Source organism: Leucoraja erinacea, chromosome 22 (genome assembly GCF_028641065.1).
Source record: "Leucoraja erinacea ecotype New England chromosome 22, Leri_hhj_1, whole genome shotgun sequence".
NCBI classification, from domain to species: domain Eukaryota; kingdom Metazoa; phylum Chordata; class Chondrichthyes; order Rajiformes; family Rajidae; genus Leucoraja; species Leucoraja erinaceus.
The window spans coordinates 6,855,270-6,875,062 of NC_073398.1; the positions used below are offsets into that span (position 1 = coordinate 6,855,270).

General features: G+C 46.4%; 1 protein-coding gene across 1 annotated transcript in view; it reads left to right on the forward strand.

Annotated features, from left to right (window-relative positions):
• The window catches only part of LOC129707672 (ATP-binding cassette sub-family C member 9-like), a 154,307-nt gene that overhangs the window by 74,859 nt on the left and 59,655 nt on the right, over positions 1-19,793 (forward strand). The window contains exons 19-25 of the mRNA XM_055652854.1: positions 2,695-2,733; positions 7,299-7,397; positions 8,149-8,233; positions 9,486-9,566; positions 15,182-15,319; positions 15,735-15,860; positions 18,230-18,329. Of these exons, the coding sequence (XP_055508829.1) occupies positions 2,695-2,733; positions 7,299-7,397; positions 8,149-8,233; positions 9,486-9,566; positions 15,182-15,319; positions 15,735-15,860; positions 18,230-18,329 (668 nt within the window). The remainder of the gene's footprint in view (positions 1-2,694; positions 2,734-7,298; positions 7,398-8,148; positions 8,234-9,485; positions 9,567-15,181; positions 15,320-15,734; positions 15,861-18,229; positions 18,330-19,793) is intronic.

The window sequence follows — 19,793 nt, forward strand, 5'->3', positions numbered from 1 at the left end:
CCACCGGTATGTTTGTGGATGGGAAAGCGGGATAACAGAACTAGTGTGAGCATGTGATCGATGGGCGACATGGACTCGGTGGGTCGAAGGGCCTGTTTCCATGTTGTATAATTCAATCAAAAATATTAGTCTTCTTGCCCACCAACTGCACCCTATTTGAGTGTTTTGCACCCCTTTGCATAGATGGTTACATAGATCACATCTGTTCAATACTAATTCAGTTTTCATTGGGAACTGAATATGGATGTGGGCTATATGCAGGCAGATAAGAGTTGGTCTTGGCATCATGTTCGGCACAGACATTGTGGGCCGAACTGCCTGTTCTTGTGCTCTACTGTTCTATGGAACCTCATGAACAGACCCCCAAGTGTCTGAAGAAGGGTCCCGACCAGAAACGTCATCTATCCATGTCCCCCAGAGATGATGCCTGTCCCACCGAACTACTCCAGCACTTTGTGTCTTTTTTTGGAAGCCACAATCTGCAGTTCCCTGTTTCCCCAAGTCTATCCTGTATTTGCTGAGACGATGCTTGGTCAGTGTGACTCCATTTGCATACCTTGTCTCCACGTCACATCTGAGCAGTAAAAGTATCAGCCAGTTATTATGTCCTCAGTTGATGCTCAGCTCCCACCCCCTGAAGTTGCACAAAACCCCTTGCGAACTTCCTGACGCTCCCTCTGAACGGCCAAGTTCACAGTTTGTTGGAATCCCCCCCCCCCATACAAGGACAAAGCAATTTCTGGGCGATAAATTCTGAAAAATCTATTTACTGAGAATGACAGAAATATTACAGCTCATTATCAAAGAATCTGTTTATAAACACAAAGTGAAGGAGTAACTCAGCAGGACAGGCAGCATCTCTGGGGGGAATGGATAGCTGACGTATAGGGCCGGGAAGCCTTCTTCAGAATCTGATTTAATTGCAGTGTGGTTTATGTCCTGTCCCTGTGTTTTATTCAGTCATTAACTATTAAGAAGCATGTGTCCCTTCTGAGTAGAAACAAGGAACTCAGATGCTGGTTAATACACAAAAGGACACAAAATGCTGGAGTAAGTCAGTGGGTCAGGCAGCATTTGTGGTGGGACTGTTTTGTGCCGCGTCCCTTCTTCAGGCTGATTGCAGTCGGGGAGGAATAGCTGTAAAAGCGAGGTGGGGGCGGGATGAAGCCTGGTGAGTGATAGGTGAATATGGGTGGGGGTTGTTTTGATTAGCAGATGGGTGGACAAAGGCTAGAGATGAGAAGGAGCCAAAAGGGTGTCAGATGAGAGGAGAGGAGTGAATTGCAAAGCTAAAGTGAGGGGATTCGGATGGAGGGAGACGGGGGGAGGGGATGGAGGGAAGAGGTGAGCGGAATTAAGCCAAATAAAAACTAAGCAGAGGCACAAGGAGCTACAGATGCTGGAATCTTGCATGGAACACAAATTGCTGGAGGAACTCAACAGGTCAGGCAGAATCGCTGCCACTAGACACAAGACCGTGCAAAGAAAATCCGGTCTGTAGAAGGATCCTCACTCAAAACGTCACCTACTTTTTTCCAGAAATGCTGTCCGTCCCGCTGAGTTACTCCAGCATTTTGTGTCTATCCACAGTGTAAATCAGCATCTGCAGTTTCTTCCTCCACAATCATTACGATTGCAGTGAACATTTTTTTAACGATCTTGGAACATAGAACGCAATTGATGGCATTGTATGTCTAAATGCCGTCCTTGTTCTCATCCACTTTGTCAGGGATTAGATTCCCATTAACATGTGGTCAACAAATTCCTAAAGCAAATGTTCGCACATCATGGACGGCACGGTGGAGTTGCTGCCCTACAGCGCCAGATACCCAGGTTCAATCCTGACCACGGGCGCAGCCTGTACGGAGTTTTTTACGTTCTCCTCGTGTTCTGCGTGGGTTTTCTTCGTGATCTCCAGTTTCCTCCCACACTCCAAAGACGTACAGGTTTGTGGATTATTTGGCTTCGGTAAAATTGTAAATTGCCCCGTATGTGTGGGATAATGTTAGTGTGCGGGGATTGCTGGTTGGCATGGACTCGGTGGGCCGAAGGGCCTGTTTTCACGCCGTATCTCTAAACTAATCAAAAAACTAGTAGATCAACTTGGTGGGGAGGAGGTCTCAGGATAGAGAGGAGATAAAATGAAGGGGTGGGGCGGTGGGACCCTAAATAGGAAAATTCAAAGTTCATATCGTTGTGTTGTAAATTCAATGTTCATAACATTGGGTTGTAAGTTCAATGTTCATTCTTTAGTTTAGTTTAGAGATACAACGCGAGAACAGGCCCTTCGGCCCACCGTGTCCGCGTCGGCCATCGATCCCCGTACACTAGCACTATCCTACACACACTCGGGACAATTTACAATCTTTGCCAAAGCCAATCAACCTACAAGCCCGCATGTCCTTGGAGTGTGGGAGGAAACCGCAGCACCCGGAGAAAACCCACGCGCTCACGGGGAAAACGTGCAAAATCTGTACAAATAGCACGCAAAACCCGGGTCACTGGTGCTGCAAGGCAGAAACTCCATCGCTGCGCCACCATGCCGCCCAGAAACAACTCATTCAGTTGGGTTGTAAGTTGGATGTCCACATACCCCTGGGTTGTAAGCAATGTGCCGTGAAATAAATTCTAAGTGTGTAACTGATTGCCTCGCTCATTTTTGTTTGCTAACTTGGTTTTTATCCTAACTTACAGTGCACATGAAATTGAGCCCGTGTTGGAAGCGACTGTGAGGTACTCTTTCTTACTCTTTGCCAGTAACTGATTGTGTAATGTATTGTCTTTCCAGTGACACTTCATCCCGATAACCATCACACACCAGTGGTAATGCATTTTGCTCTTGGAACTGATCACTGCACCCTCCCCCAGTTCCTTCTCTACTCTCCTGAACATTGCTTTCTGCAGTTTGCTGCCATGTGGCTGATTCTCTCAAAGATCCTGCCAAGCGCTCCATTTGGGATGATTACCTCTTGTCCCACTGCATGTGATGTTTGTTATTCGTGGCCACGTTCGGTCCAATCTGAAATCGTGGCAGTGACATGGAGAAAGAAGGAACTGCAGATGATGGAATCTTGAGCAAAGCGCAGTGCGCTGGAGTAACTCAGCGGTGACTTTTCGGGTTGGGAACATTCTTCAGATTAATCAGACTAGTGGCACTGATAGCGAGCTCTTTCAGTCTCTGGCTTCAGTAGTACCTGCCCCTAAAGTCAAACACACAGTGGACACTAGACTGTGAGTAGACGATCCATACTCATAACGGGGTCGATCAAATCATCATGAAGGGTCCAAGCAAATATTACGATGTGTCCATCTGACCTTGACTCTTAGAATGCAATTGATGGCGAGGTTTAGAAACATAGAAACATAGAAAACAGGTGCAGGAGTAAGCCATTCGGCCCTTCGAGCCTGCACCACCATTCAATATAATCATGGCTGATCATCCAACTCAGTATCCCGTACCCGCCTTCTCTCCATACCCCCTGATCCCTTTAGCCACAAGGGCCACATCTAACTCCCTCTTAAATATAGCCAATGAACTGGCCTCAACTACCTTCTGTGGCAGAGAATTCCACAGAGTCACCACTCTCTGTGTGAAAATTTTTTTTCTCATCTCGGTCCTAAACGATTTCCTCCTTATCCTTAAACTGTGATCCCTTGTTCTGGACTTCTGAATAATATTCCTGCATCTAGCCTGTCTAACCCCTTAAGAATTTTGTAAGTTTCTATAAGACCCCCCCTCAATCTTCTAAATTCTAGCGAGCAATTCTTTGATTGAATGCTCTCCTTCTTCCCATCCACTTTGTCAGGGACTGGGCTCCCCATTCAAATGTGGTCAACCAATTCCTAAATCAAACGTTTGCTCATCAGTAGACTACAGGTGGGGTGGACAATTGTAAAGGATATTCAAGAACGCTTTAAAGACGAGGAGGTGAATCATCGTCGACTCGTAGAGTTGCTGACAGCATTCTCGTGGATCCTTCAGAATGAGGATATGAAAGTGCAATCCCTTTGAGTCATAGAGTGATCCAGTGTGAAAACGGGCCCTTTGGCCCAACTCGTTCACACTGGCCAACATGTCCCAGCTGCAGTAGTCCCACCTGCCTGCGCTTGGTCCATATCCCACCAAACCTGTCCTATCCATGTACCTGTCTAACTGTTTCTTAAACGTTGGGATAGACTTTCCTCGACTACTTCCTCTGGCAGCTTGTTCCATACACCACCACCCTTGGTGTGAAAAAATCACCCCTCTGATTCCAATTAAATCTTTCTCCCTTCACCTGGAACCTATGTCCTCTGGTCCTCGATTCCCCTACTCTGGGGACAAGAGACTCTGTGCATCTACCCGATCTATTACTCTCATGCTTTTATACACCTCTATATGATCACCCCTGATCTTATGACTGTAACAGAAACCCAGGTATCCCTAAAACCTACTAGGACGACACCCATCTCCCTCTGTATCCGGCCCATGAGAAGTCAGCAGAAGAAGGAAATTAGTTATCCCTTCGTTGCCATCCATTATTAAGCTGGAAAGTATGCGAAGTAGATTGACGAGGACGTTGCCGGGACTCGAAGGCCTGAGCTACAGGGAGAGGTTGGGCAGGCTCGGACATTATTCCTTGAAGAGCAGGAAGCTGGGGTGCGATTTTATTGAGGTGTATAAAATAATGAGGGGAATAGATAGGGTGAATGCATGGACTCCAGTTTTTTTTATTGGGGTAGGGGAATCATGAACCAGTGGACATAGGTTTAAGGTGAGGGGAAAGATTTAATAGGCCTGAGAGGCGGCCTTTTCACCACCAGAGGGTGGTGGGTGTGTGGATCGAGCTGCCAGAGGTAGGTACTGTAACAATATTTAAAATATATTTGGCCAGGTGCATGGGCTGGGGAGGTGTGTGAGGATATGGCCCAATCGAGGGTAAATGGGATGAGCTTAGATAGCTTCTTCTTTTTCTTGTGTATGGCGTGCACAGCCTAAAGTTGTAGGACAACTTGTTCTATTTGATCTTACTTGATTGTGCACGGCAGGTTGATTGCATTCGTTAAAACAGGGCGGACCACGTGAAGGTTGCAAGCTACCACCCCAGCTTAGATAGCATATCTTGGTCAGTGTGGACAAGTTAGGCCAAAGGGCCTATTTCCATGCTGTAAGCCTTCATGACTATTTGACCGAATTAGCATCTACTTGGGACGCTAGTTTCAACAGAATGCAATACAATACACAATACACAATACAATACAATATCTATTACATGTCATTTGAACCTCAGTGAGGCTCAAACGAAACCCTGTTTCCACAGCCATACAAACAAAGACAATTTCCTACAGGACACGCACACAATTCAATTTACAGAAACATCCATCACAGTGAACCTCCTCCTCACTGAGCTCCTGATATCCCGACAGTCCACAGGTTTGCAGCTGGAGCCTCCGAGCTCCGGAGTCGGGCTGCAGCAGCGGGCCACCACCACTCCCCACACTCCAAAGCCAGCCAGCCCCACCATGGTGAGTAGCCCTCAGCTTGGCAGGCTCCGTGACTGGAGCCCCCAGGTCGTTCAGGCTGGAGGCCGCTCCACGGTGCTAGGCCCCAACGACAACGGAGACCCGACAGGGAAAAGGTCGGGTCTCACGTGTAGGGAAGAGATTTTTTTAAAGTCTCCCCCGCCCCCCACATGTACACAGTTAAAAACACTATTAAAAAACATGAACAACTACATTTAATTGGACAAAAAAAAAAAGACAGACAGGCTGTAGGGGCCGCTGCAACAGTGAATCGCGCTGCCGCCCCAACTACTGAGGTTGCTTCGACCATCCATGTGAAAAGGTCGCCGCTCAAGTCCATATTAAATCTTTCCCCTCTTGCCTTAAACATCTGTCCTCTGATTCTTGATTCTGATACTCTGGGTAAAGGACTCCGTGCATTCACCCTATCTATTCTCATGAGTTTACACACCTCTACAAGATCACACCTCAGCCTCCTGCTCTCCAGGGAATAAAGTCTGAACCTGCCCAACTAACGTTGCGGAACTCTTCCTATTTTGTGCCTCTTTTTTTTGAGGCAAATATCATACCAGCTCTTTGAAAGGATCTGATATTTCTGATCTCATTATCCAGCCTAGTCCATTTCCTTGCCAATGAATCCTGGGCTCAACATGGGGAAACATAATTGACACATAATTGAGTATTGAGAAAGTTTATGATGGTTTGACTTTATATCGCTGTCTGGTTAGTAAACTGAATATTTCCAGTCAAATTTAATCTTAATTCCCATTTTTAAATTCTAGTCCTTGGGAAGTTGTCCAAGATTTTTATGCGTTATGTACGCTCTCTTTTAACCTACATTGCAGCTTACATTGAAGGAAACCTTAAGATGGAAAGCTTTATGAATTGGTCACTTTTTACATCCCTAGATATAGCCTACTTAAAACATCACGTCTCCCACTGAGAATATAGTTTACTTTCATTTAGAGATACAGTGCGGAATCAGGCCCCTGGACCCACCGAGTCCACTCCGACCAGTAATCCCCATACATTGGCACTGTCCTAAGCACCAGGGACAATTTACAACCTGTACCGAAGCGAATTAACCCACAAACCTGTTCAAGAAGGAACTGCAGATGCTGGAAAATCGAAGGTACACAAAAATGCTGGAGAAACTCAGCGGGTGCAGCAGCATCTATGGAGCGAAGGAAATAGGTAACGTTTCGGGCCGAAACGTTACCTATTTCTTTCGCTCCATAGATGCTGCTGCACCCGCTGAGTTTCTCCAGCAGTTTTGTGTAACCTACAAACCTGTCGGTCTTTGGAGTGTGGGAGGAAACCGGGGCACCCACCCGGGGAAACCCCACGAGGTCACGGGGCGAACGTACAAACTCCGTGCAGTCAGGGTCGAACCTGGTTCTCCGGCGCTGTAAGGCAGCACCTCTACTGCTGCCCAATGGTTGAGTGTGCTGAGGCTGAAGATAAGGCAGCGTAATCCGAAGAAGGGAAAATGAAGAGAGGAGTGACTTCGGCAAACCATGAAAGGAGAACGGTAAACCACAGAAGAATAGAATTTGAGACATTTCATATAACCGCTGCATGCCTCACTCCTTTGTTTTGGAATGGCACTTAGCATTTGAAAATGGGAATTAATGTGTCAGAGTTGGCAGTGAGATATCCATGTGACTACTCTGAATTAAGGCCCTGACCGACCCCCTTAGTGTTTTATGTTTTATTTTCTCTCCGTGATTATGCTTCTGTTTTCTAAGATGGGTGAAATTTCTTGTCTTATCTGCCTTTCATTTTATTTTGTGCAGAACACGAAATTCTGTGGCTTATTCAGCTCAGAAGCCTTGGCTACTGAACACAACCGTGGAGGAAAACATCACGTTCGGGGGTCCTTTTATAAAACAAAGGTCATTTTTGCCTGTGATCAGCGTGAATGCAGCGGAATGGAACGGATTAACAATGGTTGAAAGATACAGCATGGAAACAGGCACTTCGTCCCACCGAGGCCACGCTGACCATCGATCACCCGTTCATACTAGTTCTATGTCATCCCACTTTCTCATTCACTCCTGACACACTAGGGTTAATTTACAGAGGGCCAATTAACCTACAAACCCGCACGTCTTCGGGTTGTGGGAGGAAACCGGGGCATCCAGAGCAAACCCACACGGTCACGGGAAGAACGTGCAAACTCCACACAGGCAGCACCCGAGACCAGGATCGAACTTGGGTCTCTGGTGGTGTGAGGCAACGGCTCTACCCACACTGCCAGTGTGCCATTATTACAATGGTGCTTCAAAAACCTGACAAAGGATGCTGTCTGTATAGAGGTTGTATGTTCTCCCCGTGACCGCGTGCATTTTCACCGGGCAAAATGGCGGCACAGCGTTAGAGTTGCTGCCTTACAACGCCCGTGATCCAGGTTCGATCCTGACCACGGATGCTTTCTGGACGAAGTTTGTATGTTCTCCCCTGTGGCCACGTGGAAAATGGGGTTGAGAGGGAAAGATAGACCAAAGATAGAAAGGCGGAGAAGACTCCAAATTGCCTAATTCTGCTCCTGTGTCTTATGGTCTTATTCAACAGCGATATACACTATAGACGAGTTGTTGTAATGCAGGCAGAATCACTCACATCTTTCACTTCTCACCCTCTCAGATACAAAGCCGTCATTGATGCCTGCTCACTTCAGCCCGACATAGACCTCTTACAATTTGGAGACCAAACTGAAATCGGAGAGAGGGTAATTACAGGACAATGTACAATGTTAAGCTCGTAACTTTGCTTCAGGTTGTGAATGGTTTAAAGCATGATGCAAATATTTTTATTTATCGCTATTCTGATTTCATAATATGCCTCAACATGAGTAGAACTTAGAAATAAAGATCTGCAGATGCTGGTTTACAAAAAAAGACACAAAGTTCGAGAGTAACTCAGTGGGTCAGGGTGCATCTGTGGAGAACATGAAGAGGTGGCGTTTTGAGACGGGACCCTTCTTCAGATAAAGGTCACCTGCCCATGTCCTGTGCATCTACCCAATCTATTCCTTACATGAAATGACGCCTGTCCATGTCGTCCAGAGATGCTGCCTGACCCGCTGCGTTACTCCAGCACTTTGTGTCTTCTTTTGTGAGTAGAACTTGCTGTGGGGAGGATACATCTCATGTAGCTAGGGTGGTAAAGAAAGCTTTTGGTGTGCTGGCCTTTATTAATCAGAGCATTGAGTATAGAAGTTGGGATGTAATGTTAAAATTGTACAAGGCATTGGTGAGGCCAATTCTGGAGTATGGTGTACAATTTTGGTTGCCTAATTATAGGAAGGATGGCAACAAAATAGAGAGAGTACTGAGGAGATTTACGAGAATGTTGCCTGGGTTTCAGCAACTAAGTTATAGAGAAAGGTTGAACAAGTTAGATCTTTATTCTTTGGAGCGCAGAAGGTTAAGGGGGGACTTGATAGAGGTCTTTAAAATGATGAGAGGGATAGACAGAGTTGACGTGGATAAGCTTTTCCCATTGAGAGTAGGGAAGATTCAAACAAGAGAACATGACTTGAGAATTAAGGGACAGAAGTTTAGGGGTAACATGAGGGGGAACTTCTTTACTCGGAGAGTGGTAGCTGTGTGGAATGAGCTTCCAGTGGAAGTGGTGGAGGCAGGTTTGATTTTATAATTTAAAAATAAAATGGATAGGTATATGGACGGGAAAGGAATGGAGGGTTATGGTCTGAGTGCAGGTAGATGGGACTTGGGGAAAATAAATGTTCGGCACGGACTAGAAGGGCCGAGATGGCCTGTTTTCTGTGCTGGGATTGTTATATGGTTATAAATCAGGTCGTGGGGACTTATCCATTATGTCACACACGTGTATTTTCTGTCTTACCATTTAAGATCCTTTGCTGGGAAGATTTATCTTGAGAAGCTAGTGCATGGATGATTACGTAGGATTCTGCATTAAAATGTGCCTGTTGGTCATTGATTGCTTTGTTACTACAGGGGATTAACCTGAGCGGAGGTCAGAGACAGAGAATCTCGGTGGCTCGAGCCTTGTATCAAGACACCAGTACAGTGTTCCTGGTAAGAAGCCTTCATTGAGTGTCATCCGTCAGTTGCCATTTGCAGCTTCAGATAAAAGTGGACCAGAATGTTCATGAGGTCGTAAGGAATAAGAGTAGTATTAGGCCATCAGGTCTACCCTGCCATTCAATCATGGCTGATCTATCTTGCCCTCCTATCCCCATTCTCCTGCCTTCTCCCCATAACCTCTGACACCCGTACTAATCCAGAATCTGTCTATCTCTGCCTTAAAATTATCCACTGACTTCGCTCCACAGCCTTCCGTGGCAAAGCATTCCACAGATTCATTATCCTATGACTAAAGAAATTTCTCATCATCTCCTTCCTAAAAGAACGTCCTTTAATTCTGAGGCTACGACCTCTAGTCCTAGACTCTCCCACTAGTGGAAAGATCCTTTCCACATCCATTCTATCCATGCCTTTCATACTATTTTGTATGTTTCAATGAGGTCCCTCCTCATTCTTCTAAACTCCAGCGAGTACAGGCCCAGTGCCATCATTGGTTAACCTACTCATTCTTGGATTCACTCTTGTAAACCTCCTCTGGACTCTCTCCAGTGCCAGCACGTCCTTCCTCGGATATGGTGCCCAACATTGCTCACAATATTCCAAATGCACCCTTACCAGCGCCTTATAGATCCTCAGCATTACATCCTTGTTTTTGTATACAAGCCCTCTTTGAATAAATGCTAGCATTGAGTTTTGCTTTCTTTATTACCGATACGACTTACAGATGAACCTTTTGGGAATCCTGCACCAAAGTCCCTTTGCACCTCCGATTTCTGGATTCTCACCCCATTTAGTGAATAACCAACGCATTTATTCCTACTACCAAAATGCATGGCTCCACAATTTGCTGCACTGTATCCAATCTGCCACTTCTCTGCCCACTCTCCCAACCTATCCAAGTCCCTCTGCAGAGACCCTGCTTTCTCTACACTACCCCTCCACCTATTTTCATATCATCCACAAACTCTGCCACATGAACAGTAGCGGCCCCAAACCAACCCTTGCGGAACTCCAACTCCATGTTCAATGATCCATCCTTTCCAACAAGCGTTGTCAACTTGGTTTGCGAACTGCGTTTTTCCTAAAGGACGGGGTATTGATACCCTATCTGGGGATTTCATAGAACATGGACCCCAGCACACAAGAACAGGTCCCTCAGCCCAAAGGGTTGAAAATGATACCAAGATCATCTCTTATCTTCCTGCACACCTGCATCCATATCCATAACCATCCATTCCCTGCATATCCATGTGCCTATCCTAAAGTCTCAACCGCTCCTATCGTATCTTGCTCCACCATCACTACTGGCAGCATGCTCCAGGCACCCACCACCCCCTCTGTATATAAAGCTTGCCCTGCAAGTCTCCATTAAACTGTGCCCCTCTCTCCTTATAGCTCCGCCTTCTAGTCTTTGACATTTCCACCCAGGGGAAAAAGGTTCTGACTGTCTGCTCTATCAATTCCTCTGATCATTTTGTATATTTCCAACAGGAAATAAATAGTTAAGAGCACCAGTGTTCGAGGATCAGAGGACATAGGTTTAAGGTGAAAGGGAAAAGATTTAATAATCTAAATTGAATAGGCATATGGATGAGAAGGGAATGGAGGGTTATGGTATGAGTGCAGGCAGGTGTGACTAAGGGGGAAATAAAACTTGTAGGGCCGAGATGGCCTGTTTCCATGCTGTAATTGTTATATGGTTATATGTTATATAGGAATCTGAGGGGGTAATTTTTTTCACACAAAGGGTGGTGGGAGTATAGAACAAGCTGCCAGAGGAGGTAGTTGAGGCTAGGACTATCCCAACGTTTAAGAAACATTTGGACAGGTACATGGATTGAACAGGTTTAGAGGGAAATGGGCCAATCGCGGGCAGGTGGGACAAGTGCAGCTGAAACATGTTGGCTGGTGTGGGCAAGTTGTGCCGAAGGACCTGTTTCCACACTGTATAATTATTTGACTATATGACTTCATGTCTCTATGATCTTGCAATTTACATTCCTGCAAACCTCTTCTGTTTAAAGTGCTATTTTGTAATGTAAACCAGCCGTATTTAATGGGTGATTTTACAAGCACTTAAAATGAAATTTGTTTGTGGTATTGCTTTGCACACTAACAAAGCCTTCTTATTACTAAACTGTGCTGATCTATGCTCCGTCGGCAAGAACGTGTTTAAAGTCTTACACTTGCGTGGATTTCCAGATTTTACCATAATGGGACTAAAGGGTTCAATTTACTTTAGGAGTCCCTTGTGTTTTGAAGGTTAAAGCATGATTTATTTGAGATAGTAAACTATTAAAAGGATTTGATTAGAGTTGTGCAGCTGACTTCACATTGAATTGTAGGGCCCTGGGCTAGTCAAGGTACATTGTTCCCTGAAAGTAGCATCACAGGTAGATAGGGTGGATAGATTGGCCTTCCTCAGTTATGCCCCTGTCCCACTTAGGAAACCTGAATGGAAACCTCTGGAGACTTTGCACCCCACCCAAGGTTTCCGTGCTGTTCCCGGAGGTTTTTGTCAGTCTCTCTACCCGCTTCCACTACCTGCAACCTCCGGCAACCACCTGCAACCTCCGGGAACTGCATGGAAACCTTGGGTGGGGCGCAAAGTCTCCAGAGGTTTCCGTTCAGGTTTCCAAAGTGGGACAGGGGCATTAGGGTAATGAGAATAGACGTTGGGATGTTATATTATTGTTGTACAAGACATTGGTGAGGCTGCATTTGGAGTATTCTGTTGTACTTTGGTCACCCAGATCAGTGTGAAGAAGGGTCTCGACCCGAAACGTCGCCCATTCCTTCTCTCCAGAGATGCTGCCTGTCCGCTGAGTTACTCCAGCATTTTGTGTCTATCTACGATAAGAAGGATGTCTTTAAGCTGGGAAGAGTTCAGAAAAGGTTCAGCACTCAAGGGCCTTGTGTATAGAGAAAGATTGGGCAGGCAATAACTTTATTCCGTGGAGTGCAGGAAATGAACTTATAAAGCTTAATCATACCTTCCAACACTAGGTCCATATCTAAACACACATAACAGCTCTGTGAGTACATATCCAAACATCGTCTAAACGTGGTGAGCGATTTGTACCAGTTTTACCTTCTCAGGCTATGTTCCAGTCCCCTCTACCGACTTCAATGGGAACCTTTCTCTTCATTCCCTCTCCACCGAATCCTTCCACCGAGTATTTTATATCTACAGCCCCTTCTTCTGGCCTCTGCTCAAGGAATTAGGTTCTTCCTATTTATTCCTTATCAGCCCCTCAGACTTTGATGCACATCATTTCTCCGCCCACGTCATCCCTCTGTTTCAAGAGAGCAACTAATTCCCAGCTGAATAACATTTCCTTGAAACACAATTTTGCAATTCCAGCAGCAGCCTCATCATTCATCTTCATAAATTAAGGGATTACTCCCTTATTTTGTACTCCCTAATTATTTATTATATGTTATCTGCGACTTTTGTGTTTACAGGCCTGGTGTGCTGCTGCAAGTACGAATTTCATTGCTGCGTTGCCGCGATATATGGCAATTAAACACTCTTGACTTCACTGAACTTACCGAATAGTGATAGGCTTGTGTAGAGTGGATGTGGAGAGAATGTTTCCACTAGTGGCAGAGTTTAGGACCAGAGGTCATAGCCTCAGAATTAAAGGACGTTCCTTTAGGAAGGAGATGTGGAGGAATTTCTTTCGTGGAGTTTTAGCGGCGAATCTGTGGAATTCTTTGTCACAGAAGTCTGTGGAGGCTGTCAATTGATATTTTTATCAATCAATCAATCAATCAATAAACCTTTATTGTCATCTTGCAAGCAACAGTTGTACAGTGCAAAATGAAAAGACGTTTACCAGGGATTAGCGGAGCATCGCACATGAAATTTAAAACGTTTCACACATAATAACACTCAAAGCAATCCAGTCCCTGATGGAACAGTATAAATAAATAGTTAAAAGCAGGTAAAACACAACGTTAAAATACAATAAACCAATCATAAAAATGTCCAGGGCAGCTGATTTGAGTGGCCAGTGCCAGTTATTAAAGTGTCCGTGCCAAGCCGCAGAATCAAGTGACTGTGAGTACAGAGTGACTGTTTAGCAGCCTCACAGCCTGTGGTAGGAAGCTGTTTAGCAGTCTTGTAGTCCGGGCTTTGATGCTTCGATATCTCTTGCCTGATGGCAGGAGATCCAGGTGTATGTGGAGGGGGTGCAGTTTGTCCTTAGCAATTCTCTGAGCTTTTTTCAGACAGCGGCTCTGGAACAGTTCTTGTACCGAGGGTAGGGAGACACCAATGATCCTCTCTGCTCCCCTCACTACCCTCTGCAGAGCCTTCCTGTCCGAGCAGTTGCAGGTGGAGTACCACGTATTTATGCAGTACGTGAGTACAGACTCCACCGTACCCCTGTAGTAAGTCCTGAGGATGTTGGTGGGGAGTGAGGCCTGTTTTAGTTTCCTCAGGAAGTGCAATCGCTGATGGGCCCGTTTGACGGTCCCAGTGGTGTTCCTGGACCAGGTGAGGCTGTCTGTAATTTGCACACCGAGGAACATTATGCTCTCCACTCTCTCCACTGCAGTGCCACTGATGTTGAGGGGTGTATGCTTTGGCTGCACCCTCCTGAAGTCGACAACCATCTCCTTTGTTTTGTCGACATTTAATTCTAGATTATTTTTGCCGCACCAGTCCACTAGTTGTTTTACTTCCTCCCTGTACATTGATTCGTCATCTCCGCTGATGAGTCCCACCACTGTTGTGTCATCCGCGAATTTTATGATCTTATTGTTCCTGAATCTGGCAGCACAGTCATGTGTGAGCAATGTGAACAACAGCAGGCTGAGCACACAGCCTTGAGGGGAGCCGGTGCTCAGCGTGATCGAGCCTGAAGTGTTCGTGCCAACACGGACTGGACCAGGTTTTAAGCCAGAGATAGATAAATTCTTGATTAGTACAAGTGTCAGGAATTATGAGGGAAAGGCAGGAGAATGGGGTTGGGAGGAAGAGATAGATCAGCCTTGATTGAATGGCGGAGTAGACTTGTTGGGCCGAATGACCTAATTCTGCTCCCATCGCTTGTGAACTTATGACTGTAAGTCATACTGCAGTCATGCTCCGAAGATAGACACGAAATGTTGGAGTAACTCAGCGGGTCAGGCAGCATCTCTGGAGAGAAGGAGTGGGTGATCTGTGGAATTCTCTGCCTCAGAGGGCGGTGGAGGCCGGTTCTCTGGATGCTTTCAAGAGAGAGCTAGATAGGGCTCTTAAAAATAGCAGTCAGGGGATATGGTGAAAAGGCAGGAACGGGGTACTGATTGGGGATGATCAGCCATGATCACATTGAATGGCGGTGCTGGCTCGAAGGACCAAATGCCCTACTCCTGCACCTATTGTCTATTGTCTATTGACTTTTCGGGTCGAGACCCTTCTTCAGACTAATGTCTGAAGTCTGAAATCTGAAATCAGTCTGAAGAAGGGTCTTGCCCCGAAACGATACCCATTCCTTCTCTCCAGAGATGCTGCATGACCTGCTGAGTTACTCCAGCATTTTGTATCTATCTTCGGTTTTAACCTAGCAATCTGCAGTTCCTTCCCGTAGTCATGCAGCACTCTTTTCACCCACCAGGACGATCCATTCTCTGCCCTGGATATTCACCTTAGCGATCACCTGATGCAGGAGGGAATCCTCAAGTTCCTCCGTGAAGACAAGCGGACCATAGCGCTGGTGACACACAAGTTGCAGCACCTGACCCACGCTGACTGGGTAAGCAAGGCCAAACGATTCACATCAAAGCCATACAGCATGTAAACAGGCCCTACAGCCCAAAGGTGGCACAGTTCTAGAATTGCTGCTTTACAGAGCCTGAGACCCGGGTTCGATCCTGGCTACGGGTGCTGTCTGTAAGGAGTTTATACGTTCTCCCCGTGACCGCGTAGGTTTTACGCAGCAACCGGAGCCCCCGGCACTGTGGCACAAACTTTCTCCCCACCCCCCACCCTCTCCACACACCAATCAGTGTGAAGAAGGGCCCCGACCCGAAACGTCGCCCGTCCATTCCCTCCACAGATGCTGCCCGACCCGATGAGTTCCTCCAGCACTTTGTGTTTTGCTCAAGAGTCGAGCCTCTGCAGTTGCTTGTGTGTCTCACACTTCTATACCCTCTTCTTTGACCATTCAGATAATTGCGATGAAAGATGGGACCATCATTCGAGAAGGCACTCTGAAGGACTTTCAGAACCATGACGTGGAGTTGTACGAACAATGGAAAACCCTAATGAACCGACAGGATCAGGAGTTTGAAAAGGTAATTGGGGAGTTTTATGGGGGTGGCACAGTGGCACAGCGGTAGAGTCGCTGCCTTAAAGCGCCAGAGACCCCCGTTCGACCCTTCCTGCAGGTGCTCATCTGTACGGAGTTTGTACGTTCCCCCTGTGACAGCGTGGGTTTTCTCCAGGTGCTCCGGTTTCCTCCCACATTCCAAAGACGAACAGGTTAGTATGTTCATTTGCTTGGTAAAATTGTAAATTGCCCCCGGTGAGTGTAGGGTAGTGCTAGTGTGCAGGGATTTCTGGTTGGCATGGGCTCGGTGGGCCGAAGGGCCTGTTTCTGCATTGTATCTCTAAACTAAACTAACTATCAGGAGACAACTTTGTGAACAGAGCCAAGAAAAGACACTCATCAGGTCAGGCAGTATCTCTGGAGAAGGGTCCTGACCCAAAACATCTTCTATCCATGTTCTCCAGAGATGCTGCCCTTACCTGCTGAGTTACTCCAGCACTTTGAGTTTTGTTTTATAAACCAGCATCTGCTGTTCCTTGTGTCTCCATTGTGAATAGAGTTGCTGCCTCACAGCTCCTGAGACATCAGTTTGATATCGACTCTGGGTTCTGTCTGTGTGGAGTTTGCACGTTCTTCCTGTGAGCGTTGTGTGTTTCCACAGGTGCTTGGTTTAGTTTAGAGACACAGCATGGAAACAGGCCATGCGGCCCATCAAGTCCACACCGACCATCGATCACTTATTCACATTAGCTGTATGTTACCCAATTTCCCATCCACTCCTTACACACGGGGGACAATTTACAGAGGCAAAACTATGTATCTTTGGGGGGGGGGGGAGGAAAGCAGCGTACCCGGAGGAAATCCACATGGACAATGTGCGAACTCCACGAAGACAGCACCCAAGATCAAGATTGATCCTGGGTCTCTGTGCGTCAGTTTCTTCCCATATCCTAAAGACTTACGGGTTTGTAGGTTAATTGGGCCTCTGTAAATTGTCCCTGGTGTGCAGGGAGTGGATGACAAGTTTGATAACTTAGGACTAGGATAAATGGGTGATCAATTTTCTGTACGTCTTTGGAGTGTGGGAGGAAATCGGAGATCTTGGAGAAAATCACAGGGAGAACGTACAAATTCCGTACAGTTAGCACCCATGGTCAGGATTGAACCGTGTCTCTGGCGCTGTAATGCCCCTGTCCCACTTAGGAAACCTGAACGGAAATCTCTGGAGACTTTGCGCCCCACCCAAGGTTTCCGAGCGGTTCCCAGAGGTTGCAGGTGGTTGCCGGAGGTTGCAGGTAGTGGAAGCAGGTAGGGAGACTGACAAAAACCTCCGGGAACCGCACGGAAACCTTGGGCGGGGCACAAAGTCTCCAGAGGTTTCCGTTCAGGTTCCCTAAGTGGGGCAGGCAGAAACTCGACCGCTACGCCACTGTAGCCTCCTCTGTAGCCAAACTCAAGTACAGACGATAGAACAAAGGGAAAGATACCAGAGGTCAGAATATCTAGAAAGAGCGATAGATTTACAAATGGAAAAAAGATGTAAAAGAGGAGACACATTGTGTAGGAAGGAACAGCAGATGCTGATTTACATTGAAGATAGACTGAAAATGCTGGAGTAATTCACTGTATCGATGAAAGGAAATCCATTTCTGCGACCATCACGCTGAGAGTCACCACACTATTGCGCCACCTTGGAAAAAGAAGCAGAGTTAACGCTTCAGACCGGAGACACTTCAGAAAAAATAAGAAGAAAATCAAGTTTGTTTCAGTAGCAGAGAAGGTGAGGGAGGATGATGAGTGGAACAAAGTGAATTCCTTTTGTAGAATCAGACACTAAAGGTCAATTAAAATCAAGTTAAGCTTTGTAATGGAGTCGGGGTTTTGTAATTGTGGCCCTTGCCAAATATTCATATCACACTGCCCCTAATTGAGTCCCATGCTCCAAACTTCAGTGGTTTGAATGGGTATGGAAAGCAACACGCCTCAAGCAGATACTCTCTGAGTGTGAAGAGTGGGCCCGACCCAAAACGCCGTCCATCTGTTCCCTCTACAATGCGCTGAGTTACTCCAGCGCATTGTGTGTTGCTTTAGCATGAGCCCTGTCATCTTAATGTGGCCTCATTGTCATCAGATTCAACAATTAAAAAAAATCCTTTTTGATAGACGCAAAATACTGGAATAACACAGCGGGACGGGCAGCATCTCTGGAGAGAAGGAACGGGTGACGTTTCGGGTCGAGTCCCTTCTTTAGACCCGAAACGCCACCCATTGCTTCTCTCCAGAGAGGCTGCCCGTCCCGCTGAGTTACTCCAGCATTTTGTGTCTGTCGTCAGTGTAATCCAGCATCTGCAGTTCCTTCCTACACTAAAAAAATCCTTTTTGTTGTTTGTTCAGGAAACTGAAGGGGAAAGCCTGACAATTCAGGAAAGAAAAACGTTGCGGAGAGCCATGTATTCCCGGGAAGCCAAAGCCCAAATGGACGATGAAGATGAAGGTTGGTTGCTGCTGCATAGTGTCACTTCCTTCTGGTCCAGAGCTAATAGAAATGGAGGGTCATGGTAGCAGTGTCATAAGATCATAAGATCAATAGTGTCATAAGATCATAAGTTCATAAAGTGCAGAATTAGGCCATTCAGCCCATCAAATCTACTCCGCCATTCAATCGTGGCTGATCTATCACTCTCTCCTAACCCCATTCTCCTGCCTTCCCCTCATAACCCCTGACACCAATACTAATCAAGAATCTATCTATCTCTCTGCCTTAAATACTGTAGCTCCACTGACTTCTCCCCCACAGCCTTTTGTGGCTAAACTTCCATTTAATGACAACACTCTGTGCCATCCATGGGTTGGGCATCACCTTCGTCGGGGATAATTCGGGTTCATTCTTGACTGAAATCGGTTTAGTTTAGGTGTGGACTTGTTGGGCCGAGGGGCCTGTTTCCACACTGGGCCTCTGAAATAGGCATATATGCATTCTGTGCCAAACTCATAGTCACAGAGTCATAGAGTGTGAAAGCAGGCCATTAGGCCCAACTTGCCCACACCGACCAACATGCCCCCATCTACACTCGTCCCACCGGCCTGTGTTGGGCTGAAATCCCTCTAAATCTGTCCTATCCATGTACATGTCTAAATGTTTCTTAAATATTGCAGTGGTACCTGCCTCAACCACCTCCTCTGGCAGCCTGTTCCATACACAAGGACAAACATACACCCAACCCATATGGCAGATGAAGAACTTGCACGATTACCGACCAATGTTTCTTCTCTGCTTAGTTTAGTGTTGCTTTAGTGCTAGTTTAGCGACATAACATGGACTCAGACCCTTCGGCCCGCCGAGTCCACATCGACTATCGATCACCCGTTCATACGAGTTATATGATATCCCACTTGCTCATCCACAACTTACAAACTAGGGGCAATTTACAAAGCCCATTAACCTTTGGGATGTGCGAGGAAACCGGAGCAATCGGAAGAAACACATGCGGTCAGAAGGGGTGGCACGGTGGGGACAGCGGTAGAGTTTCTGCCTTACAGCGCCAGAGACCTGGGTTCGATACTGACCATGGCAATGACCTGGCCTGCCTTCACCAGATTGGCAGATTACTCCAGAGATTCATTGTCTTTAAGAGCAGAGGATTCAACTCACCTCAGTTTCAAATGACAAAAAAAGATGCAAAGTGCTGGAGTAAATGAGGAGGTGAGGCAACATCTCAGCAGCACATGGATAGGTGAAGTTTTGGGTCAGGCCTGATGAAGGGTTAGGGTAACCCTAACCCACAAACCGAAATGTCACCTGTCCATATTCTCCTGAGATGCTGCCTGAACTGTTGAGTTACTCCAGCACATTGTGTCTTTTTTTGTTGTAAACCAGCACCTGCAATTCCTCGTGTCCTCAGTTTTAAATGACCTACCCTTTATTCTGTAGCCAAATCCTCGTGTTCATAAGTCTCCC